Here is a 26,050-nt window from a genome sequence, read left to right on the forward strand (position 1 = left end):
AACTGCTTCTCCTGCCTAACTTTACCAGCAGGAAAATGGTTGGGGAGGATAGGCCAAAAAATAAATCTCTGCAGAGCATTTTCTGGTCCTGCTGGACCAGAAGCCCCAGAAATCTCCATCTGAGAAATCTATTAGAACCCAAGTTCCCATAATCAGAGTACTTGGCATAAAGGGAGTACTTTTTTACAGTAATTGTCCCCAAATAACTGTCCCCAATTACAGTACAGTAATTGTGCTGTCCCAAGCAGCACACATTCTGTAATATTTTGATTTTCACTTAAGCACAGCGTCAAGTTCACACTGCCTGTGAACTAGGACACAAGCTGCCTGGTGTCAGAGTCTCACCTTGAAACATCTCCCCACTTGAACTCCCCCCACTGTCTGAAATTCCACCCCTAAAGATAAGAGCTTTCTTAGAAGTTGAGGTGAAAACTAGATGTGCTGAGAGAACAGATGATCTGTTTAGCTGGTTTTATTCTTTCAAATCTTAAGAAATTTAGTCATCAGGTTAGTCAAGTATGCAGCAAATCCATGAGGAAACGGGAGACTCTGATGTGAAAAAAGTGAGGGCAATGCCTGGAACAGGGGGTGCCTTCTGGAGGGCTGCGGCCTATGGAATATGCTGAATATGCCTCTGTGTTTGCTCTCATTGATATCCAGCGATGTGATGAAGGCTGAACATGTCTACTGACCCCAGTTCACAGATGGTGAGAACTGAGGCTCCTGCTGGTTAGTGGCAGAGGCAGGACGAGTGGCCAGGTTTTTAATTTCCCAGCTAGAGCACAGCAAGATGAATGGTCTAGTTTGCTTCAGCCTGGGAACTGCTGGCAATCTCAGCAATCAGGCCCGGGAGAGCTGTGAAAGGGTCTGTGTGGTCTGTGTCCACCTGACATGGGGGCGTAGGGGTAGGGGGGAAATGTCCCTTCCTGGCTGCACAAACCTGCTCTCCATCTGAGAGGGTACAGGAATGACCAGGCTACACCCCAACATGGGTGAGAGGCCTGTGCTAAGCCACCAAATTGACCGGTTTTACAAAGGACCAGCAGGGGGGTAACAAGTTAAAACACAGGGATTTAAAATACCCTTCTGTTCCCCCTAAAGCATTTTGTAACTGTCCACCCCTGCCAGCCTGGCGAGTATTCCCATAGCAGATCTTGTTATTTTAAAACCTGTCAGGCAAATTTCCCCAATTCACCAAGGGACTTCCAAACCCCAGTGAAAGGGATCCTTCTGTATTGAAAGAGAATTTTAGAAATCCCATGTCGGTATATTGGTATGAGACCCAAATGCAGTACATAAAAATAGAAAATCACTCACTCAGGTTTCTTCATTTTATCAACATGGCAACACCTTGTCTATCGGTTTTGCAGCTTATCAGAGGTCAGATGAGTTTAGAACTCAGCTCTCTGACTGCCTGGGTTAATGTTTTCACTAAGATAAAGACCTAGTATTTATTAAGAGTTTACTGTAGGCCAGACATTGTGCTAAGCATTTTACATTAGGTCATTTAATGTAACAAAGTTCTGAGGTAGGTACGTATCCCCATTTCACAGATGGAGAAACTGAAGCTCACAGTTCTTTGCCCAAGGTCACAGAGGAAGCAAGCGGTGGAGGCTAGATTCAAATTCAGGTGTGCTGACTCCAAGCCTGCTCATATTACTCAACACAAATCAAGACCCTCAAGTGTAGTTAATCAGGAATTCCAAAACCAAACAAGAGGTCCGCACACGCTCTTGTGCAGGAACACCCACCCTGTACTCAGGGCAAGGTGCCTCCTCGGACAATTAGCATGATTATCTGTTATAATCACCATTCGGATAAGGAAACAGAACCCCAGCACCCCAGGAGTCTCCTTCCTGCCCCACTTTCAGTCATTCATCCACCTACCCCCAAGGATAACCACTGTACTGACCCCAAACATAACAGACTCATTTTAATCTGTTTTTGAACCTTATATACATATCTACCATATCATATATATGAGTTTATGTTAGCTTCGTTGGCTCAACATTATATTTGTGAGATGTTGGTGGGTATAGCTGTAGCTCATTCACTCACTGCTGTATAGTATTCCACTGTATCAAGACACCACAATTTATTTACTCGATTTATTCTTCACACATTTATTTACTGTGAATAAACACTTGAGCTGTTTCCAATTTAGGGCTCTTAAGAAGAGTGCTGCTTTGAACATGTGTGCACATTTCAAAATAATTTTAAATGCCTAACATAAAGACCTTCCCAGCATTTTTGGGGGGGCAAGTAGTTTAACCTCCATGTTACATACTAGAAGATGAGGGATTTAATCAATACCACAGAACTTTGAGTGGCAGAGCTGGGTCTCAAACTCAGACCTTCAGGCTCCCCGACCACTGCTCCTTCCTTCCTTCCACCACAGCACTGAAAAGGGAAGGAGGAGGGGAGGGTGCAGACTAAAGACAGAGGTCAGCTGACCAGAGCCAACCAGCAAGCCAGGCCAATCCATAGAGAGAGGGGCTCAGAGAGAACCGTCCTCAGAGCAGACCAAATCTCTCACATCACGGTTTCCTCTCTCAGGCTGTCCGAGAATGGCGCTGCAGTGGGAGCCCAGCAGAAACAGGGGAGGTTTGTAACAATTACGACTCTCATCTAAAAAGTACAAAACAAACGTTTTTCTCCTTGAGGAAAAACAAGGAGATAATCACTTCAAATTCCTAAGATTGGGCAAACTTATGTCAGATAATACCAAAAGCTAGTGGGGATATAGACAAATCACAGAGCTGACAGGAATGTTGAAGTCAGAACCACCATTTTCAAGTACATTCTGGTACATTAACTAAAACCCTTCCATCTAGCAATTCCTCTTCTAGGTAAATACTCAAAAGAAATGATCACGCACAGGGGATGTGTACACAGGCAGTCCCTGAAGCATCATCTACAAAAGTAAAAAACTAGAAACCTCATGACCCTGAGTAGGAAGGGGTTAAAGAAACTCTGGCATACTTAACTATTGTTTAAAAAAAAAAAGTTACACCTACAAGGGCGGATGGGCGTGCCCAAAACCCCACAATACACCAGCTGAAGAATCAACGAGATCCACCTACAGGTTTCAACCGGGATGAAGACGAACATAATGCTAAACAAAAAGCAGCAAGTTCCAAAAGACTAAGTATAATATGATACTATTTATACATATTTTTAAAAGACATAAAATACTCTATCATTTGCCAATATAAATGTTAATAACACTCGAAAATACTATATGGAGAGGAGGGATAAATTGGGAGACTGGGACTGACATATACATACTACTTTATATAAAACAGATAACTAATAAGGACCTACTGTATAGCACAGGGAACTCTACTCAATACTCTGTAATGGTCTATATGGGGAAAGAATCTAAAGAAGAGTGGATATATGTATACGTATAACTGAGTCACTTTACTGTACAGCAGAAACTAACACAACATTGTAAATCAACTATACTCCAGTAAAAATTTTTTTTAAATACTATACATTATTTCTCAACATATATGCATGTATTTGGGAAAGCATAAAGGGAAAGAAAGGAAAAGCAATTCAGGGGGTTTGTACCTCATCCTAGTGTTTTGTTTCCCTTAAAAAAAAAATCTGAAGGAAATATGGCAAAATGTTAACATTTTTAAGTGTAGGTGGGGGTTAGATGCATACATGTTTGCTATATATAATCCTGTGTACTTTTCTATATATTTAAAATATTCCAGAAGTTTTAAAATAAAAGACTAAAGGCACTACAATATTTTTTACCTATCAGATTAGCAATAATTTAAAATTTGATAATACTGATAAGATTGTAAAGAAACTGGTGTGCATAACCAGTTGGTGGGAGATTACAAACTGGTACAAGCTCTTTGAAGGGTGATTTGGCATCATCTATCAGAAATTTAAATATGCATACCCTTTTCCCAAGCAAATCCCGCCTCCAGGAACTTATCGCATGAATTTATTCATACACAAGAGCAAATTAATCTTCAGGAAGGTTTACTTTGCTTTAGCACTTGGTAAGAGTGAAAAAATCAGTGAATCATAATTTTCTGTAGGAAAATGTTTAAAGTGCAGTACACCCATACAATGAAATAATGGCCACTGTCAAAATGAGGTAGAGCCACATATCTATGCTGACATGAAATGAGGGCCAAGGTATCTTTAATGAAAAAAGCAAGCTGCATATGATACCAACTGTATAAAAAGATATTTTCTATTAGACATATAAGAAATGTGCAGTTTGGATACGCACAGAAAATATCTGAAAAGTTATAAAAGAGTTTGTTAAAAATAGGTATATCTGCAAGGGAGGGAGGGCTACCAGTGGGAGGGAGGCTTTTCCCCTTAGTATTCTTTTGTATGGATTTTACCGCAATCATACGTCACTTTTATATTGGGGGGGGGAGCGTGTACAAAAACTACAGATTCTAAACTTAGAGCCACTGAATTGGAATGCTGTAAAGCTGGGTCCAATAAATCTGTTTTGGTTTTTTGGGGTTTTTTTGCGGTACGCGGGCCTCTCACTGTTGTGGCCTCTCCCGTTGCAGAGCATAGGCTCCGGACGCGCAGGCTCAGCGGCCATGGCTCACAGGCCCAGCTGCTCCGCGGCATGTGGGATCTTCCCGGACCGGGGCACGAACCCGCGTCCCCTGCATCGGCAGGCGGACTCTCAACCACTGCGCCACCAGGGAAGCCCAAATCTGTACTTTTAACAAGTCATCCAGTGACTCCCAGGCAGCTGAGTTGGCCACTGCTCCAGGTGAGACCTGGGCCAGGTGACACATGGAGGGGAGGAAAGGATCTCATTGGCAGGTCTCTCTCAAGTTCTCAAAAATAAGCTTGCCCCCAGAATGAACCATGTATTCAATGGCAGAGAGATATAAGCTTATCTAAAGGACACAGAATGGCCACCAAAGCCAGTGGGACTGGCCAGTAAGACATTATTAACATCCCTAAGGAATCAGCGGCCCTAATAAAACAAGCACTGCCCAGGCAAGAGGATGGTCCCATCTAACAACTGAGCCTGTCCTTTCTTCTTTGTGCCAGGAATACCCACAACCAAGAGCACCAGGCAGAATGAGACCTAGGTTTCCTTTTTACTCTCCAGAAGGGAGGCATTCGATAAATAGTCGTTGAATGAAGAAGTCAATCTATCTTAGCCTGAGGCATTTCTAACTCCAGTGCTCTGCTCCAATGCTCAATAAACAAGGTCTAAGCTAGACAGAGGAGTTTTGATAGCTGTTGGCTTCGTTTTAAATAAATAACTGGCACCTGGCATTAAGCATCATTTACTGCTATCTGATTCAGACCACCCGGCTTTGAGAGATATCAATCCACTGGTGGGTACCTGAGCAGGACTCTGGTGAAGTCACTAAGGTGGAGAGTGCTGCCATGTCCTGCAGCCCACATGGGGAGCCCCTCCTGGGGGACTACTGGCCAGCTGGCCTTCCTCAGGCAGCTCCTTTTAGCTCAATACTTGGGCTCACCAAGTGCACAGCTAGACTGCCTACAGCTAGTCTACAGCTAGTAATCGAGCTGCGTGGGCCAATTCTGTGGCCACCAGCCATATGCAGCTACCAGCACCTGAAATGTGGTTAGTCTGAACTGAAATGTTCAGTAAATGTAAAACACATACTGGATTTTTTTTAAATTTATTTTATTTGTTTATTTTTGGCTGCGTTGGGTCTTTGTTGCTGTGGGTGGGCTTTCTCTAGTTGTGGTGAGCAGGGGCTACTCTTCGCTGCAATGCGTAGGCTTCTCATTGTGGTGGCTTCTCTTGTGGAGCAGGGGCTCTAGGCACATGGCCTACAGTAGTTGTGGCACGCGGGCTCAGTAGTTGTGGCTCACGGGTCCTAGAGCACAGGCTCAGTAGTTGTGGCGCACGGGCTTAGTTGCTCTGCGGCATGTGGGATCTTCCCGGGCCAGGGCTTGAACCCATGTCCCCTGCATTGGCAGGCAGATTCTTAACCACTGTACTACCAGGGAAGTCCCACATACTGGATTTTAAAGGCTTAATACAAGAAAAAGAATATATAATAGCTTATTAAATAGTAATTTCTATGCTGATTACATGCTGAAATAATAGTATTTTGGATATTTTGAGTTAACAAAATTTATTAAAAGAAATTTCAGGGACTTCCCTGGTGGTCCAGTAGTAAAGAATCCACCTGCCAATGCAGGGGACGTGGGTTCGTTCCCTGGTTGGGGAACTAAGATCCCACATGCTGCGGGGCAACTAAGCCCACACGCCACAACCAGAGAGCCCATGTACTGCAACCACTGAGCCTGCGAGCTCCAGAGCCCACACACCACAACTAAAGAGAAGGCTGTGTGCCACAACGAAGATCCTGTGTGCTACAACTAAGACCCAACTCAGCCAAATAAATAAATATTAAAAAAGGAAAAAAGAAAGAAGTTTCACCTGTTTCTTTTTACATTTTAAAATGTGGCTACAAGAAAAAGTTACAGGCTGACTCACATTATATTTCTAACGGATAATGCAGCACATATGACTAAGAAACTGCCACTTGACACATTATGTCTTCACAGCCTGGCTAAGAACTGACCTCTCACAGGGTCAGAGATCACCTTAGTCTGCATGGCCCTGACCGGCTGTCTGAAACCCAACTCTGTACTCCCTTGGGAACACTGTCAGATGTCCCAGGAGTTCCATACACCATCTAATGCCTATGTATTTTAACAGAGAAGTTCAAGCCAAAAAATATATAGTGATGTTACAATTTCAGGTAAAACGAAGCTGGGAAGCTTGTAGAATTTACTGGAAACTCATTAATTATTCTGAAACTCCCAAGGAACATGTAATTCTTCAATTTCTGTAAGTTTTAGAATAAAACGTGAACATGAGATTTTATGGTAACCCTTACTACCACCACTGTAGTTTCTATGTAAAATAAACAGTGTTGTTAGAAAATATCTTCGGTTTCAATTATGACAAAATTGGACCCAGAAGGAGAATCCCACATCACCTCTTAGTTCTTCTGTCCTGTTAGCAGGGATGGGATGACTGCACCCATGCTGTTCTGAGCACTGGTTCTCCTGCTGGCTTCTAACAGAGCTCCCTTTCCTTGATTGTTCCCACTCCATACCAAGAGTACCAAGACCTTCAGAGGCTAAGTGACTTTGTCAAGGGTCAACTTGAGCAGCAAGACGTGGAGGTAAGAATAAGAGTCAGGCATTTCTACTTCCTCTAAGAAGCCTGCAACTCCACAAGGCAATTCCTGAGGATCGCTTGTCATTTTCAATTTTGAGGGATTCAACTGGACCAGACCAACCTAACACCCGCTTTCTGTGTCAGCCCTTCGTGGTACAGATACAACCCAGAACCAAAATGCTTACTTGGGGAACTGGCCGAGACCCGCTTCCTGGTCAGGCTCTCCTGGCTGGCCTTGTCTGAAGCTGAAGAGCCCCTCGTCTGGACATGCCTCTTTCCTGAGTTCTCCTCTGGCTCTGGTGGCTTCTCCATTCCGTGGAAATACTTCATGTGATAGTGCAACAGTTTGGCTTTGCGGAAAAATTTTAAACAATCCACAACCTTGCACCTAAACTTGTGATCTAGGTCGACAGCTGGTGCTTTAGATGTCACAAAATCATCTGTTTTCTTACAAGTATTTGTTACTGAAAAAAAAAAAACAAAACACAAAGATCCCTCATGCTTATTCGAACTATTACAATACATGCGTTAACACAACACATGGCAACAGAGAGTGAGAGCGCAGCATGCGTATGTAGACGGAGACATCAATGACTACTGCTGTCTGAAAGAATGGTGTAACTTCAGGGTAAATAACAGAGACTCAACTGTGATTCATCTTTTGAAAGAAGAGATCAACTTTTTTTTTTCTTTTTTAAAGCAGCCACACAAGTTCTCAGGGTTTCAGAAGAACAAGGGAAAATCCTAAAAAAAAAAAAAAAAATCAGGGATCCAACCTAGCACTTGTTATTCATAGGTTGAACCAGATTCAGACTTTCTACCATCCCGATACCTTTGTGTAGACAAGACTAGAGAATATTCTGGTGGGATCTCTTTATGAAGCTGAAAGGATCTTACAATGGTTTTTGCACAAGGAGAGTAACTATTACAAAGCTTTTAGTATTGCGCTTTTGAGATTTCACTACCGTGTACTCTGATCAAGAAGATTCAGAAAAGAGGAGGAAAAAAAGACAACCAACTGAATGGAGCTGGAAGGCATGTGGAAAACTTGGAGAACTCAATGATCAAATTCAAAGAGAAAAAAAAAGGCTGACACCCTCTCCCCAAACCAAATAAACTGAAGGCAATGGTCTGTCATGAATCAATGACAAAAAGTAATGCTGTCACAAGGAATTCATGAGTGTTAGAAACTCAGTTTATTGAAGCCTCCCTTCACAATGCCCTCACCCTAATGAGAGCAATCACCATAAACTCAAATCACTCCTACTCTACAGATTAAGTCACCCAGGAATATCCTGAATGGACAGAACTTTCTTGAGTGAATCAAATTTTTCCTAAATGCAATGACACAATTTCCATTAGAAGTGAATAGCATGCTGAACTTTTGGTAAATATTATGATTACTTTTTCAAGTACCATTCCATAATCAGAAGGAATTAAAAAAAATTATTAAGCTCAATCTGAATCATCCTCTACACTTCAAAATCAGCACTAGGGTATGATTATAAAACTGGTAGGCTTGGGACTTCTCTGGTGGCACAGTGGTTAAGAATCCGCCTGCCAAAGCAGGGGACATGGGTTCCAGCCCTGGTCTAGGAAGATCCCACATACCGCAGAGCAACTAAGTCTGTGCGCCACAACTACTGAGCCTGCGCTCTAGAGACAATGAGCCACAACTACTGAGCCCCACACGCCTAGAGCCCGTGCTCCGCAACAGGAGAAGCCACTGCAATGAGAAGCCTGCACACCACAACGAAGAGTAGCCTCCACTCGCTGCAGTGAGAGAAAGCCTGCATGCAGCAACGAAGATCCAACGCAGCCATACATACATACATACATACATACATAAAACTGGTAGGCTTGATAATCTGACGGATTCTGTTACATAGGCATTTAAACAAGTAACAAATTATATACACATACACATCCCAAAGCATAATGCCTTAAATCACTTTCTATCCATGACAAGAGACATAACAAAGAGGTTCAAATCAGATACAGTTAAGAAAAAGTAACATGAAATGAAATGGAATACATACTTCTCACACAAATAGTTGTACAGGAAAAACAAAAAAGTCAGTGAAGAAATTCAAAATTCAAACCTCCAATACATCCTAAAATTCTTTCTTAAAATACAAACAGTTTCTGTGGAACTTCCTCCCCTTCGGTCTATTAAGTTGAACCATAGAATTTGCCGTTTTTGTAGATTAGATATTGGCCATTTCATATGGTCGAACCTAACAGTTCCCTTTCCATCTGACACTGTTTCAAAAAATCACTGCAGAAAACTCCACTTACCACTGTGTGAAGAAAGCTAAGGTCCGAGGAGGTCAGAGAGCATCAACCCTGCCTACTATCACCTGAGGACCTCAGCAGTCAAGTTCAGCTACAGTAAACTCAGCCATCCTTTGGCTTGTGTTTGAAGCCCTGTTTGTGATCAACTTATTTATAATAGAAAAGAAGAATGCCAAAATACAAATACCTTTGAATTAAAAAAAAAAAGTTAAAAATGAGAACTTTGAACCAATTCCATGAAGAACTGCCACTCTTTCTATTGAAAACCTTTGCACCCTTGTGTACACACACGGGCCATTTGCATAAGGCAAAGACAGGATGGTGGTTAAAAGTGTGGGCTCTGCAGCTGGACAGCCTGGTTCAAATCCTGGCTCCTCTAATTACTCCTCCTGCCTCCTCAGTTTCCTCATGTGCAGAGTGGAGATAGTAATAACAGTAACTACTTCACTGAGGTGTAAGAATTAAATGAATTACGTGCAAAGATTCTAGAAAAACATCTGGCACATAATAAGTGTTCGATAAATATCAGCTCTTATTACTATATAGTTATCATTTTGTTCAATATCCTGGGATAAACTAGAATGGAAAAGAATATTTAGGCGTCAGGAAGCGCCGGGAAAAAGGCCTGTGGGCCACCGGGGGACTCCTATCTTCATGGAGTTAAAGTCTTCCCGTCTGAGGAGCAGGCACCCAATCCCGCGCAGGCCCAGCACGTGAACGCCGTAACTGCGCATTTCGGCTTCCCTCCTGCACCCGAGGAGCCCCTGGCCCTGGAAGGGGCCGGGGCGGGCACACTTGCCGACTCCGGGTGTCATCTCTGCCCAGACTGAGGGGGCACGGGGCCCCCAGGAGAGGGCGCCCGGCTCGGCCTGTCGAGTGCCGGGCAGGCTTCTTAGAGAAGAAACCTTCGAGCTGAGGCCTGAGGGATGAGTAGTAGTTCTTATGCCCCAGGGAGTGACGTGGGGTGGGAGAACCTAAGTCTCGGATTTTAGGAGCTTTGTACGCCACCACACTGAGCTCAGAGGAGTTTGCATCTGCCTTATTGTTGTAGTGACCCTATTGTTAATGGGCTGGAGACTTTAAAGATGTTTCAAGTGTATCCAGGGTGCTGACAAGACAATGAAGACATCTGGATTTGAGAGTATGGCCCCGCGTGTGTAGCAGTCACCTTGACTGGGTGTGTAGGGGGCGGGGATAGGGGGATGACCCTGTGGCCACCATCCTGGCAGGAAGGGTGGGGTCCTGGAGGCTGAGATATCTTGCCTGGCTGGAGAGGAATATCCTGGTAGGAAGCGAATCCCCAGAGTTTGAGATGGGAAGAGAGAGGGCAGAGTCAAGGACAACACTGTAGTGCCAAGATTAGGTGCCTGGGCTGTAGCTTGAGGGGTTCTGTCAATGAGACTTAGCCTGAGACTACATTGGGTCTTTGTTTTCAGATAATAGTTTTCCTTTTAATAAAGACTAGTAGAAGTTTAAAAAAAGAATATTTAGAAAAGAATGTATATATATTATTTCAAATATAAAATAATCTTGATAAACAGGCTTATGTCATTTATGGAATGTGGCAAGAGACAGATACTGGGTTGGCCAAAAGTTTCGTTCGGTTTTTTCTGTAAGATGGCTCTAGTTGCACTTGTCTTTAACTTCATACGAAACAATTTTGCTAGATTGTATGTGACAGCTGTTCATATCAGCATGCATTAAACAAAAAACCTTATCAAAACTGATGAATTTTTGTGTAGCCATTTTTAATACTGAAGATGGAAAAAAAAAGCAACATTTTCAGCATATTATGCTTTATTATTTCAAGAAGGGTAAAAACGCAACTAAAACGCAAAAGAAGATTTGTACAGTGTATGGAGAAGGTGTTGTGACTGATCGAACGTGTCAAAAGTGGTTTGCGCAGGGCTTCCCTGGTGGCGCAGTGGTTGAGAGTCCGCCTGCCGATGCAGGGGACACGGGTTCGTGCCCCGGTCCGGGAAGATCCCACATGCCATGGAGCGGCTAGGACCATGAGCCATGGCCGCCGAGCCTGCGCGTCCGGAGTCTGTGCTCCACAACGGGAGAGGCCACAACAGTGAGAGGCCCGCATACCGCAAAAAAAAAAAAAAAGTGGTTTGCGAAGTTTCATGCTAGAGATTTCTCACTATATGATGCTCCACGGTAAGGCAAACCAGTTGAAATGAGGTTGACAATGATCAAATCTAGACATTAATTGAGAACAATCAACGTTATACCACGAGGGAGATAGCCGAGATACTCAAAAGATCCAAATCAAGCGCTGGAAATCATTTGCACCAGCTTGGTTATGTTCATCGCTTTGATGTTTGGGTTCCACATAAGTTAAGCAAAAAATACCTTCTTGACAGTATTTCTGCATGCGATTCTCTACTTAAATATAATGGAAATGTTCCGTTTTTAAAACAAATTGTGATGGGCAATGAAAAGTGGATACTGTACAACAGCAGCCCCCAACCTTTTTGGCACCAGGGACTGGATTCCTGGAAGACAATTTTTCCACAGACCTGGGGTGGGGGGTGGGGGTTGATGGTTCAGGCAGTAATGAGGGCAGCAGATAAAGCTTTGCTCGCTTGCCCGCCACTCACCTCCTGATGTGTGGTCCAGTTCCTAACAGGCCTCGGACCAGTACCAGTCTGCGGCCCGGGAATTGGGGCCCCCTACTATACAATAATGGGGAACAGAAGAGACCATGGGGCAAGCAAAATGAACCACCACCAACCACACCAAAGGCCGGTCTTCATCCAAAGAAGGTGATGTGTATATGGTGGGATTGGAAAGGAGTCCTCTATTATGAGTTCCTGCTGGAAAACCAAACGATTAACTACAACAAGTACTGCCCCCAATTAGACAAACTGAAAGCAGCACTCGACGAAAAGCGTCCAGAATTAGTCAACAAAAAATGCATAATCTTCCATCAGGATAATGCAAGATCACCTGTTTCTTTGATGACCAGGCAAAAACTTACAGCTTGGCTGGGAAGTTCTGATTCGTCCACCATATTCATCAGACACTGCACCTTCGGATTTCCATTATGGTCTTTACAAAATTCTCTTAATGGAAAAATTCCCTGGAAGACTGTAAAAGGCACCTGGAACAGTTCTTTGCTCAAAAAGATAAAAAGTTTGGGGAAGATGGAATTATGAAGTTGCCTGAAAAGTGGCAGAAGGTAGTGGAACATAAGGGTGAGTATGGTGTTCAATAAAGTTCTTGGTGAAAATGAAAAATGTGTCTTTTATTTTTGCTTAAAAACGAAAGGCACTTTTTTGCCAACCCAATATTATAATTATCAACCAGAGTGAAACATTACTTTGACCAGCCCTCATAAGCTCTGGCTGGGAGACACATCACTCTGTAAGCATTCAGTTTTGTCTACATCCTACTAGAAATGTGAAATCCAAAACCAACCACAAGATTCCTGGCATGGCCATTCAGTGGGATTATTACCCCCACCTTTCAGGACATCTTACTTTCACTAATTCAGCCTCCCCAGAATTTTTAAAAATATTATATTACGTGGTGCTGGACAGTACACCAAGCTTGATCCACCAAAATCCTGAACTTTGTCCTGTTTGTCCTTTTAAAACACAAGTGCATTTCCATTTCCCCCAAAAGTTTTATCAAATTGTATGCTGGAAGTTACATTTAACCCTAATAAACTCCATCTTATTATTTTAGTCCAAGAATTTTATAACTCGTTTCTGTAATCCTATGTATTCTTAGGTCTTTATCCAAGCTGTTGATAAAGATCCAGTAGGACAGAGCTGAGGACAGCCTTCAGAACAAGCATCAGGCTGACACCAATCAATTAATGTACATTCTGGGTAGAGTTACCTGAACTAACTGAACTGCACCTGTGCAGATTACCAATGCACTCATATATCTATTTCCTCCTTGTCCATAGATAGATTTTAAAAGTGATATGGTCGAACTATCTGCTGAAATAAAGATATACCTAGTCTGACAGTGCTATACTAGACCCTCAAAATTCATATGGTGAAACCTAATTCCCAATGTGATGGTATTTGGAGGTGAAGCTTTTGGGAAGTGATTAGGTCATAAAGGCACTGCTCTCATGAATAAGACTAGCGCCCTTATAAAAGAGACCTCAGAATTCTCCCTTGCCCCGTTCCTCCATGTGAGGTTACTGTGAGAATATAGCTGTTTATGAACTAGGAAGCTGGCCCTCACCAGACACTCAATCTGCTGGCACCTTGATCTTGAACTTCCCAGACTCCAGAACTGTGAGAAATACATTTCTGTTGTTTATAAGCCACCCAGTCTATATGGTATTCTGTTACAGCAGCCCAAATGGATTAAGACAGATAGTCTACCAATCCAGTAAGCCTCTCAAAAGGAAATACATTTAGTTTCGCAGGATAAAAACTCTTCACTCCCAAAAGCAAAACCCTTGATTCCTCACAGGTAAGCAGAAAGTGGAAACAGCTGGTCCTCCAAAGGTAAACAAGCTTGGCACTCAGGTGGCCACCTGCCTCAGAGGTGGTACTAGGATCAAAGAGGCTCAGGTAAACAGATAAACTCCCCAAGAGAAAAGACACTACCTGGTGTCACTGTCATGAAGCCCCTGGCCAAACCAAGAGCTCTTTTCAAGATGGCAACGTTAATAAGACAAAACGAGTTGCTGGTTTTTGTCTGAAGGAATAAGAAAGGCTTGAGAATTATGAATCTTCAACCACGGAAGTTCAGGAAGTAATAAGATTCCCCCCATAAACTCAACTCAGTGAAGTATATATATAACTCATTGATATGCAAGCCCTGCTGATTATAAGCCAGTAAATATAACCTACCTTGCAATGTGGAGAAAACACAATCAACACAAGCATCAGGGTGAGACAATCAGCAAAGAGGGTATAAATTAATTGTGGATAATAGCCTGTGACAAAATCTGATAAATTACACAATTAACTGTAACTTCAGGGACTTCCATGGTGGTCCAGTGGTAAACAGTCCATCTTCCAGTGCAGGGAGCACTGGTTCAATTCCTGGTCAGGGAACTAAGATCCCACATGCCGCAGGGCAATTAAGCTTGCGCACCTCAACGAGAGAGCCCGTGTGCCGCAAACTACAGAGCCCACGTGCCCTGGAGCCTGCACGCTGCAACTAGAGAGAAGCCTGCGCGCTGCAACAAAGACCTGGCACAGCAAAAAATAAGGAAAATAAATAAATAACATAAATATTTAAAAAAGAAAATAAAACTATAACTTCAGACTCACAAATGAAGAAGTAGATCAAACACCCCAAGACTTAAGTGACTGCTCCTTTTTTCATGAAGGTCTTGCAAGCTGAACCCAACAAATTCTTTAGAGATATGAAAAATTGCATTTTCCAGACTTCACAATTTTATCCTAATTTTCCCATATGGCAGCCAAATAAGCCCTCTGTATGCACAATGAAACCTGCCAGTTCAGCCAGTGCAGGTCTCTGGCACGCCTCTCCCACATGCAAACCAAGCCCTGTTCAGCCTTCAAGGACCACCTACATGTACGATGCTTTTTCCTTGGTCTCTGAGCAAAAAACACTCTAACCTGCCTTCTCTGAATTCCCATAAGTACTCCATGGAAAATAAATCTTGTAGTATCTGTCCCTTTCTATTTGTATTACAGTTAGTTCTGTTCATTCCTTATTCTAAAATATTGAAATGAGGAATGTGCTCCATTCTTTACTCCTACAGTACTCATCTCAGTGTACTACTACTTCAAACAAGAGAGTTAGCCTCTCCAAGACAGTTTCCTTATCATTAAATGGGAATAAAAATACTTATTTCACAAGGCTCCCACATGATTCCACGAGGTATTAGAAGAAAAAGCCTATTACTAACTGCAATAGGTTACTTGAACACATTAGCCGTCATCTGGGTTGGCACTGACCTCACAGTTGTTTGTTTCCAACAAAGTTATGCATAATCCCAGCCAGGGATCCATGTACCAGGGCACGACCTGACAAAATTTAACATCTAATTGCCCCACTTTATTAATCAAGCACTGAGGTGTTAGCAGTAATTAATAAAAGCACAACAGGAACAGCAAAATGACGCAACCAGTAAAAATGTTTTACTTTTTTTTTTTTTTTGCGGTACGCGGGCCTCTCACTGTTGTGGCCCCTCCCGTTGCGGAGCACAGGCTCCGGACGCGCAGGCTCAGCGGCCATGGCTCACGGGCCCAGCCGCTCCGTGGCATGTGGGATCTTCCCAGACCGGGGCACGAACCCGTGTCCCCTGCATCGGCAGGCGGACTCTCAACCACTGCGCCACCAGGGAAGCCCTGTTTTAAATTTTAAAAGGAAGAATTTTAAAACAGAATATGCATAGCATAACTATGCTAAAGAAAACCCTCAAAACAAAGTTTCAGCAAAAAATTATATATAAGAATAACATATAAAATAGTGTATTTTTTGTTTAGAATAGTAAGAATATAAACAATGGTACCCATTTTGCATTTGAGATTCCAAGGTAAAAAAAACTGATTTTTTTCCTATTCTTCCACGTTATAATACCCATATTATTTCACAGTACAAAGAATACAATTATGTTATATATTATATTACACTCCTCCCCAGAATGGTGTTCCTGTGACAAAAGAAATATGGTGATGGAAGCACGGTCAAGCAACCAGGAGAAATGGTTGCCAAAAGGGCCTGCTGGGCCACAGTCTACAAAAATCCCACGTCTCACACGCAGTGTCTATTTCCCAATGGGAGGACAGTTCATTGGAACATACGTCACTGATGGCACCAGCTAAATGACATCATCCACTCTAGGGATACTATGGTCCTTTGTCAACATGAGAGCAGTTACTAGGTGACAAAGGGCAGGAAATATGTAAATAAAATCCTCCAGGGAGTGGGATTTCCCTGGTAGTCCAGTGGTTAAGACTCAGTGCTCCCAATGCAGGGGGCCCGGATTCAATCCCTGGTCAGGGAACTAGATCTCATATGCCACAACCAAAGATCCCGCGTGCCACAACTAAAGACCCAACACAGCCAAATAAATTAAAAAAAAAAAAAAAAAAATCCTCCAGGGAGCCTGGTTCAAAAGCCAGGGGTAATCAAATTATCCTTGGGATAGAGGGTAAACTACTGACACCAATTTATTTTTGTTTTAGAAAGTAGTATGGAAATCAGTATTTGCAAGTAGTTATGGGTATTACCATTTAAATGCTGTGCTCTTCCTCATGTTGAGGATTTTTGTATGGAAGAATTGAGGCAAAGCATAGAGTTCTATCCTAGGCTCCCAGGCTCAAAATCCCAAGTCACCCTCTGCTCTTGCCTCTCCCAAATTACTACTATACCTTGGTATATGAGGGGCAAAATGGTCCACAGAATTTGCATTTGTTTTTAATAATGGCATAACTCTAAGGAATGTTCTCTTTTTTTTTTTCTTTTTTTTGGGGGGGGAAGGGTAGAAACAGACTATAAAATGTCTCTTAATAATCCTGCCTCCTGGTATTCATGCCCATGTGTAATCCCCTCTCCTTGAGTGTGGGCAGGACCTATAACTTGCCTCTAATAGAACAGGCAAAGGTGACAGCATGTCACTTTCATAATTATGTTATGTAAGATTGTAACACCCATCATACTAGCAGGCACTCTCCCTTGCGGGCTAGATGCAACAAGCTGCTATGTTGTGACCTACTCTATGGAGAAGCCCATGTGGCAAGGAACTGAGAGCCCACTAAAAAACTGTAGCTCTCAGGACTTCCCTGGTGATGCGGTGGTTAAGAATCCGCCTGCCAATGCAGGAGACACGGGTTCGAGCCCTGGTCCAGGAAGATCCCACATGCTGTGGAGCAACTAAGCCCGTGTACCACAACTACTGAGCCTGTGCTCTAGAGCCCGCGAGCTGCAACTACTGAAGCCCGCACACCTAGAGCCCGTGCTCTGCAACAAGAGAAGCCACCACAAAGAGGAGCCCAGGCACCGCAAGGAAGAGTAGCCCCCGCTCACTGCAACTAGAGAAAGCCTGCGCGCAGCAACGAAGACCCAACATAGCCATAAATAAACAGAAAGAAAAGAAAGAAAAGAGGGAGGGAGGGAGGGAGGGAGGAAGAAGAGTATTTAAAAAAATAATAAAACTGTACCTCTCAGTCTGACAGCCTGCAAGGAACTGAATGCTGCCAACAGCCATCTGAGCCTGGAAGCAGACCCTTCCCCAGTAGATTTTTCAGATGAGAACACAGCCCTGGCCAGCCCCTTGATTTCAGCCTTGCAGAGAACCCTGTTAAGCTGTGCCTAGACTCCTCAACCCACAGAAACTGTGAGAAAATAAATATGTTGTTTTAAGCTACTATGTTTGTAGTAATATTGTCACACAGCAATAGATAACACAGAGTAGGATCAGAAGCTCTCTTGTTTTCTATTTGCTGGGGCAATGCTTTATACCTTCCCTTTTATGATAAGCATATATCACCTTTATAATAAAAAAGGTTTTTAAACTATGTTTTCTGAAACTTGGCTTAGAAATAATGCCCTATATAACCCCCCCTTTTATTAAATTTATTTATTTTTGGCTGTGTTGGGTCTTCATTGCTGCACGTGGGCTTTCTCTAGTTGCAGCAAGCGGGGTCTACTCTTTGTTGTGGCGCACGGGCTTCTCACTGCGGTGGCTTCTCTTGTTGTGGAGCACGGGCTCTAGGCATGCGGGCTTCAGTAGTTGTTTTGTATACCCACTGCCAGTACCTCAAAACCTCACAGCTGAATTGACTATGATGATGGTATTCACTCTGGCTGGCAATACTCAGTTTGGAATTCTAAGCCCATGTCAATCTAAGCACCATCTTGCTTTCCAAACTCATCTCCCATTAATTAATCCACAATGAGCCCTCAGCAGCTACTCCAGCCAATTGCTGGCCCCAGCATCTGCTTTATGCTCTCATAGCTTGCACCACTGCTCAGGCTGTGCCCGCTCCCTGCCATTCCTCACTGCCTCAGCCAAGTCTTTACTTCCACTCAGAACCAGCTCACTCCGAATGCAGGAAGGCATCCAGATGGCCCTGGCTCTCAGGGACCACGTGCTATCAACTCCTGGCACAAATGACTATCTACTGCACCCCACCTTTAGCACTGCGGATCTGCTCCTGGATCTGCTGTTTGTCACTTCTCCAGACAGAGAATAAGGATCATCGTCTTGTGTTTCCTCAGCAGTGACCCCTAATACAGTTGGTATTCTTGTCAACAAAGACACCACATTACCCCAGTACTTTAATACTTTTTGACATGTACTTGAAATTCTATAACGAATAAAACTTTTTTCAGGTCTGTGAAGGAATAACTTTCTCAGCTGCAAAGCAACAAAAAGCAACCAAAGAGAAATGTTAAACAGATTTAAATATTCAGTTAGTCCAGTCAAATGTTTAGAATAAAAAAATAACAAAATGGGGCTTCCCTGGTGGTGCAGTGGTTGAGTCCGCCTGCCGATGCAGGGGACACGGATTCGTGCCCCGGTCCAGGAAGATCCCACATGCCGTGGAGCAGCTAGGCCCGTGAGCCACGGCCGCTGAGCCTGAGCGTCCAGAGCCTGTGCTCCGCAACGGGAGAGGCCACAACAGTGAGAGGCCCGCATACCGCAAAAAAAAAAATAAAATAGAAAAAAATAACAAAATGTCCATAAACAGAGGAACAGTTAAATAATTTATGGGAAGTCTGCACTATGTAATCCTAATTATTCATTTAAAAGAATGAAGTAGCTCTGTACTTACTGATACTGATATGGATAATCTCAAGATACACTGTTAAATGAAAACAGGAAGTTGCCCAGTACATACTGTATGACCCCATGCATGGTTACAGAGGGGGAAAAAGTTATTATGAAAATGCATAGAGGGACTTCCCTGGTGGCTCAGTGGATAAGAATCCACCTGCCAATGCAGGGGACGTGGGTTCGAGCCCTGGTCCGGGAAGATCCCACATGGCGCAGAGCAACTAAGCATGGAATCTGATTGAACATATACAGGAATTTTTTCTATTATTTTTGCAATTTTTTAATAAGTCTTAAATTATTTCAAAATAAAAACGTCTTTAAAATACATCTAAAAAATACTTTGAGGTCACAGAATAGCTAAGTGTGAGGAAAGCAACCCTGCCAAGGCTATCCACACTCAACCCTCACAAAAATCACTGAGCATTTATTCCACAAGATGGCAGAGCTGCCTCAAATGCCAAAGCTGCTCCATATGTAGCTAACGCCCCTCTTCCGCTCTAGACTAGATAGTGTTGCCTTCCTAGCTCTTCCTCCTGCTGCTCAAGAGCCTCCTTCACACTAATCTCTCAGATCATGACTCCACCCCAAGTTAGAAATTCCAAGACTGGCACCAGCTCAGGACAGCAACCTCTAAACAATGACTAAAACAGCAGCATCCTGGCCTCCAGGGGGCCTCGCTGGATGTTTCTGAGGATGATCCCGCCCTCCTTCCTGCTTACTTACATAACACATTCCTGGTGAATGAGTTCTCAACAACCCCCACCCCCCCACCCAGCAATCTTTCTGGATGTCCTGTACTCACCACTAAGCCCATGTTCCAAAAGAAACACCAGGAAAAGCATTCAATTTCCAAATCAACACTTCCTCCCCACCTCAAATTAAAGAATTCCAAAGGCACCACCCTGCCTGGAGTACTGACATCACTTGTACCACACACTGCTCTTCTTAGTAGGCCACCCTACTAAGCCTCTTACTCAGAGTATACACACTGCTTTAACAAGTGCCCTCGAGAGCAGCGCGAGTTCTGTGTCACATACTGCGCAACCTCTCTAAAGGCAGGGACTGTGTTCACATCACTTGATTTATATAGCACCCAGCATCTCATCACATGGCATTAGGTACTCAGTCAGAAGATGGGAGTCAGAATGACCCAGCTATTAGGAAATGTGCTACTCTAACTCTGGCTAAGTTACCCCTTCTTGCCAAGTACTAGGCTCTTCTATAAAACAGGGAGAATTAATAGTGAAAAATTAGAAATACCTTAAATGTCTTTCAGCAGTGGATAGTTAAATAAATTATGGAATACCCACCCAACAAAATAAGTCATGTGTAATCGTGAAAGAACTATGAACTGACATGGAAAAATACTATAAATTTAAATGACAAGCCATTGACTAATATAAGAATATGATTCTAATATTGTGTTGTGTTTTTTTTTTAAGAAGATGTTCGGGGTAGGAGTTTATTAATTAATTTATTTTTGCTGCGTTGGGTCTTCATTTCTGTGCGAGGGCTTTCTCTAGTTGTGGCAAGCTGGGGCCACTCTTCATCGCGGTGCGTGGGCCTCTCACTATCGCGGCCTCTCTTGTTGCGGAGCACAGGCTCCAGACGCGCAGGCTCAGCAGTTGCGGCTCAACCACTGCGCCACCAGGGAAGCCCCCTATTATTGTGTTTTTAAAAAGCTACATGGGGGGCTTCCCTGGGGCACAGTGGTATGGGTTCGATCCCTGGTCTGGGAAGATCCCACATGCCACAGAGCAACTAAGCCCGTGCGCCACAGCTACTGAGCCTGCACTCTAGAGCCCGTGAGCCACAACTACTGAGCCTGCACGCCACAACTACTGAAGCCCGTGTGCCCTAGGGCTCATGTGCCATAACTACTGAACTCGCGTGCTGCAACTACTGAAGCCCACGCGCCTAGAGCCCGTGCTCCACAGCAAGAGAAGCCACCGCAATGAGAAGCCTGCCCACTGCAACGAGGAGTAGCCCCTGCTCGCCACAAGTAGAGAAAGCCTGCACGTAGCAACGAAGACCCAACGCAGCCAAAAATAAAATAAATTAAAAAAAAATAAATTTATTTAAAAGAAAAGCTACATGGGTACGTGTATGTTTGCATATGCGCAGAACCATGTGTGGAAGGATGGAAGACCACACATCAAACTGTTCCATGGTTCCTTCAAGAGTGAGAAGAGTAAGGGAGGACTTTTCACCTTTTTTTTTCCTTTTACTTAGTTTTAATTTTTCCTAGCATATATTGGTTTTGAAATATGCAGGGGGAAAAAACCCCAGCAAAACGTCTCTTCATATAATAATTTTTTTAAAATAAATTTATTTATTTATTTATTTTTGGCTGCTTTGGGTCTTTGCTGCTGCATGTGGGCTTTCTCTAGTTGCGGTGAGTGGGGGCTACTCTTCGTTGTGGTGCGCGGGCTTCTCATTGTCGTGGCTTCTCTTGTTGCGGAGCACAGGCTCTGGGTGCGAGGGCTTCAGTAGTTGTGGCACGTGGGCTCGGTAGTTGTGGCCCACGGGCTCTAGAGCACAGGCTCAGTAGTTGTGGCGCACAGGCTTAGTTGCTCCACAGCATGTGGGATCTTCCCAGGCCAGGGTTCGAACTCATGTCCCCTGCACTGACAGGCGGATTCTTAACCACTGCACCACCAGAGAAGCCCTAATAATTTTTAAATAAGGGTCCTAACTGCCTTTACATCAGAGTAGTTGTGAAAATTCATCAAGAAGTAGTACTTATAAAGAATTAGTATTCCTTAGTGTTCTAATTGTGAAAAATCAAATTTAAATTTTGAAAAGCATCATTAAATAAAACCTTTCATTGCTGTCTCCTTATGACTCAATAGTGATGACCATACTAAGTGCACACAGTCTGTAATGATCTTAAGTTCCTGCCATGTTGTTTTTCAATGAAGAATACTAATGATTAACTGATGTGATTTAACTTTTAATATCTTAGAAAATATTAAAATACCTGTTCACCTTTATTTTCCAAATAGATTCTTTATCTGATCATATATGCTGGAAAAGAATCACTGCATCAAAAACTAGGACGTACTTGAAATTTTGTTTGGAAAAAGCTGTCAACATTATGGCAGATCTAGAAATGCTTAAGCTGGACAATGATCAATCAATAATGCTATTCACCACTAGTCAACTGGAAGTATCCAGAACAATCCATTCATTCATTCATTCATTCATTTATGGCTGTGTTAGGTCTTCATTGCTGTGCGCAGGCTTTCTCCAGTTGTGATGAGCGGGGGCTACTTTTTGTTGCTGTGTGCAGGCTTCTCATTGTCGTGGCTTCTCTTGTTGCGGAGCACAGGCTCTAGGCGTGCAGGCTTCAGTATTTGTGGTACTTGGGCTCCGTAGTTGTGGCTCGTGGGCTCTAGGAGCGCAGGCTCAGTAGTTGTGGCGCATGGGCTTAGTTGCTCCGTGGCATGTGGGATCTTCCCAGACCAGGGCTCGAACCCGTGTCTCCTGCGTTGGCAGGTGGATTCTTAACCACTGCACCACCACAGAAGCCCCAGAACGATCCATTCTTGTAAGTGTCTCTCTGAGGTCAAGGAGATAACTTATTCATCTTTCTGTGTTTTCATTAATGCTTCCAGCATTCCTCTCACCCCCCTTCAAAGTTTTGGTACCTAAGAAATGCTCAAGCAATTGCTGAATGAATGATCTGATGATAAATGTTACCCACTAACTGATGAAACAAGTTTTCCAATGGATCCATTTTGCTCTGGCTGGGCATAAAAGGTATTCAATAAAAGTGTGCTGAGGGATGTCCCTGGTGGTCCAGTGGTTAAGACTCTGCGCTTCCAATGCAAGGGGCGCATGTTCAGTCCCTGGTCGGGGAACTAAGATCCTACATGCCGTAACGGCACGGCCAAGAAAATATTTTAAAAATAATAATAATAAGCGTGCTAAATGAAAGCCCAGAGGTGAGAGTGTACCTGCTGTGCTTACAGGATAGCAAGGAGGCCTGTGGCTGGAGCAGAGGCAGCAGGAAGGAGAGAGACTGAGGAAAGATGAAACTGGAGAGGTTACAGGTGGCCAGAAGAAGCAGGGCCACCGCGGGCCAGAGTAAGGACCTGAGGCACTCACTCATGACCAAATACCAACAGTTCTGGGTGGTGGGAAACATGAATGTTAGTTTCATTGTTCTTGTACTTTTCTAGATTTCTCTACAAATTTATGAATATAAAAAAGCAACTTACGATAAAAGAAAGTGCTGAATGAAGACAAGATCACTTCCATAAATGAGGTAAAAGGTGCCAATGAAATCCCTGGTGGAGTTTGAATAAGGTCCTGATTTTGATAATTGTGGTAACATAAGAGAATGCCCTCATTTTTTAGGAAATATACATCAAAATATTCAGAGGTAAAAGTCTGCAACTTACTGTCAAACAATTCATAAAAAAAATACTTTAAAATGCCTTAAGGCCACAGAACAGCTAAGTAGGAGGAAAGCAACCTTACCAACAGAGATCCAAGTGAACATTTGATGGCTATTTCCCTATCCTGCAAACGAAGCATTTCCAATAGCTCCATAAACAGAAAAGCAACTCAAAGCAACTGACCTCAGTTTGGCAGAAACTTACCTGCTCAGCCTTAACCCACTTCAGGAAGCCTGCAATTAAGTCAGAAAGCACACTTAATAGTCTCAGAAAACACCCTATGATTATGCTGTTGATACTGCTCTGCCTCCATCTCCAAATACCTAAGTGACACTCATCCTTCAAGGCCCTGTGCAAGTTCGATATTCTTCCACCCCTGCCCCCAAACCACCAACCTAAGTATCACCTCTCTCCACAGTCAGATCCAAAGAGCATTTAATGAACACTAAGACCAAGAGTGCCCCATTCACTGACAGCAGAGCTCCAAGGCATATAGTAAGGGCTCAACAAGCTAATCCTGAGTTCAACTTCCATGTGGCAGGCACACATTATCACTGTCAGTTATCTCTCCCATAGTTTTAAGTATTTCTCATGACACCACCTTAACTGTCTCTCTTGTAATGCAGGTACCTGCAGTCTTACTCATTCCTCTGGACAGAAAGACCTACAAGAACATTGACCAGATGTCTCATTCATTTCTCTAACCCCCAGAACAATGAATTCTCAGCCAATGTTCAACCACTACATGTCTGATGACAGACCACAGACACTCCCAACTCCCCAAACTACAATGGCTATAGGTCAATGACTCTCCTATTCAAGAAAACATGGAAGAACACAAGTGTCTGAAACCTAAACTATTGTAAGCATTACACTAAACCGGACCATGTTAATTTAAAAATAAATCATTTGCAAGAACTATTATAGGCATTACACTGAAACTAACCTGGTTAATTTACAAGTAAATCATCTATAAACATTTAATAATTGTGACAAATAACTTCCTATTCATTTTATAACTAACAACATAACAATGGGACACTACACCTCGTGGTAGTACCCCATTTCTAACAGGTATTTAGTTAAAAAAAAAAAAAATTAGCTGAATAAGCCTGTACTTCTATTGGGTGTTCTCTCTTGTTCATTTTATGGTTCATGTAGAATATTCACAAATGACACAGCTTAGAAGAGAGTCTGCCACTTAGTAGGTACTTGTTAAATATTCCCTGACTGAAATGAATGAATGGACGGCAGCCCATTTTCCAACAGCCCTGGTTATCTGTGAATGACCAAATAGTCTGGGCCCAGATTTAGAGACTAATCTGAGATTGCAACTTCTAAAGACATCTATTCTAATTTCTGTTTTACAGAATACACAAATGCTTACCCAAGTAGAACAATTTCAACTGCATTCCCCTCTGGCATTTAAGTCATGAAAGCAAATAGCTTAGAGCCTACTCCAGAAGAGAACAGCAATGGGATCCATGCTGCTTTTACTCCTCATAGCTCAAGATCCAGGTAATTGGACCATTACCATTACTATACACTCTCCTGGAAAATGGGCAAGTGCTTCAGTTAGTTGCAGTGGTTTCAAAATTATTCCCCAGAAAATCCTATGTGCAACATAAAGAAGCAAGACAACAAAAAATCTTCCTGTCATCTTTCCCAAGACTCACCTGTGCCACCCTCACTTTAACTTATTTCCATCTTCTCCACAAACCAGAGATACAGCTAAATTAACTGACATGAGACAGAAACTGTATGTGTGTGAAAACTTTAAAACAAGCACTGGGATTTAGCCTCTGACCTAGTCCTCTCACTCATCTCATCTGCTCAGCATATTTCCCAGTGGCGTAGGAACAATTCATTTCCAATTTCAAGTGATGTCTAATGTAACACCACCCTTAAGACAGCATAATGAAGAGCTCAGTCTGCTGAGTTAAGGGACATGGCTGTTATAGAGAGTTTTCCATGCCAAAACATGGACTACTAAATTCTGAGATTAAATTTCCACCAAATTTGCGCATCAAGTCTAATAATTTCCCCCACAGGAAAGAAAGTAGGCTGAGGAGAGGAGCCCTGCCACTGAGAGGAGGCTCAGCAAGAAAGGAGAGAGCCCTTGTATCCACAACCTCACATGGCTGAGGCATAACACTCTGGACCCAGGGGAACAGAAGACATAAAGGCACCAGGGATGAGCCAGGAATGATACTTGAGTACTTTCAGTTTACTATTTTCAAAGAACTGCTCTGCCACTGCATTTATGTTAACTACACAGAATCTGATCAAGACCAAAAAAAAAAAAAAAAAAAGAAGAAGAAGGGGACTTCCCTGGTGGTGCAGTGGTTAAGAATCTGCCTGCCAATGCAGGGGACAAGGGTTCGATCCCTGGTCTGGGAAGATCCCACATGCCGCGGAACAACTGAGCCCGTGCGCCACAAC

General features: G+C 43.1%; 1 protein-coding gene across 4 annotated transcripts in view; it reads right to left on the bottom strand.

The window, feature by feature from the left end:
- PHF20 (PHD finger protein 20) overlaps window positions 1–26,050 on the bottom strand; it is a 138,152-nt gene that overhangs the window by 36,050 nt on the left and 76,052 nt on the right. For all 4 annotated transcript variants that reach the window (XM_029219880.1, XM_029219879.1, XM_029219878.1 and 1 more), the window contains one exon: window positions 7,363–7,641. In XM_029219880.1, coding sequence (XP_029075713.1) covers window positions 7,363–7,641 — 279 coding nt within the window. The remainder of the gene's footprint in view (window positions 1–7,362; window positions 7,642–26,050) is intronic.

Source organism: Monodon monoceros, unplaced genomic scaffold, assembly GCF_005190385.1.
Source record: "Monodon monoceros isolate NGI ecotype Baffin Bay Population unplaced genomic scaffold, NGI_Narwhal_1 Super_Scaffold_13, whole genome shotgun sequence".
Lineage (NCBI taxonomy): Eukaryota > Metazoa > Chordata > Mammalia > Artiodactyla > Monodontidae > Monodon > Monodon monoceros.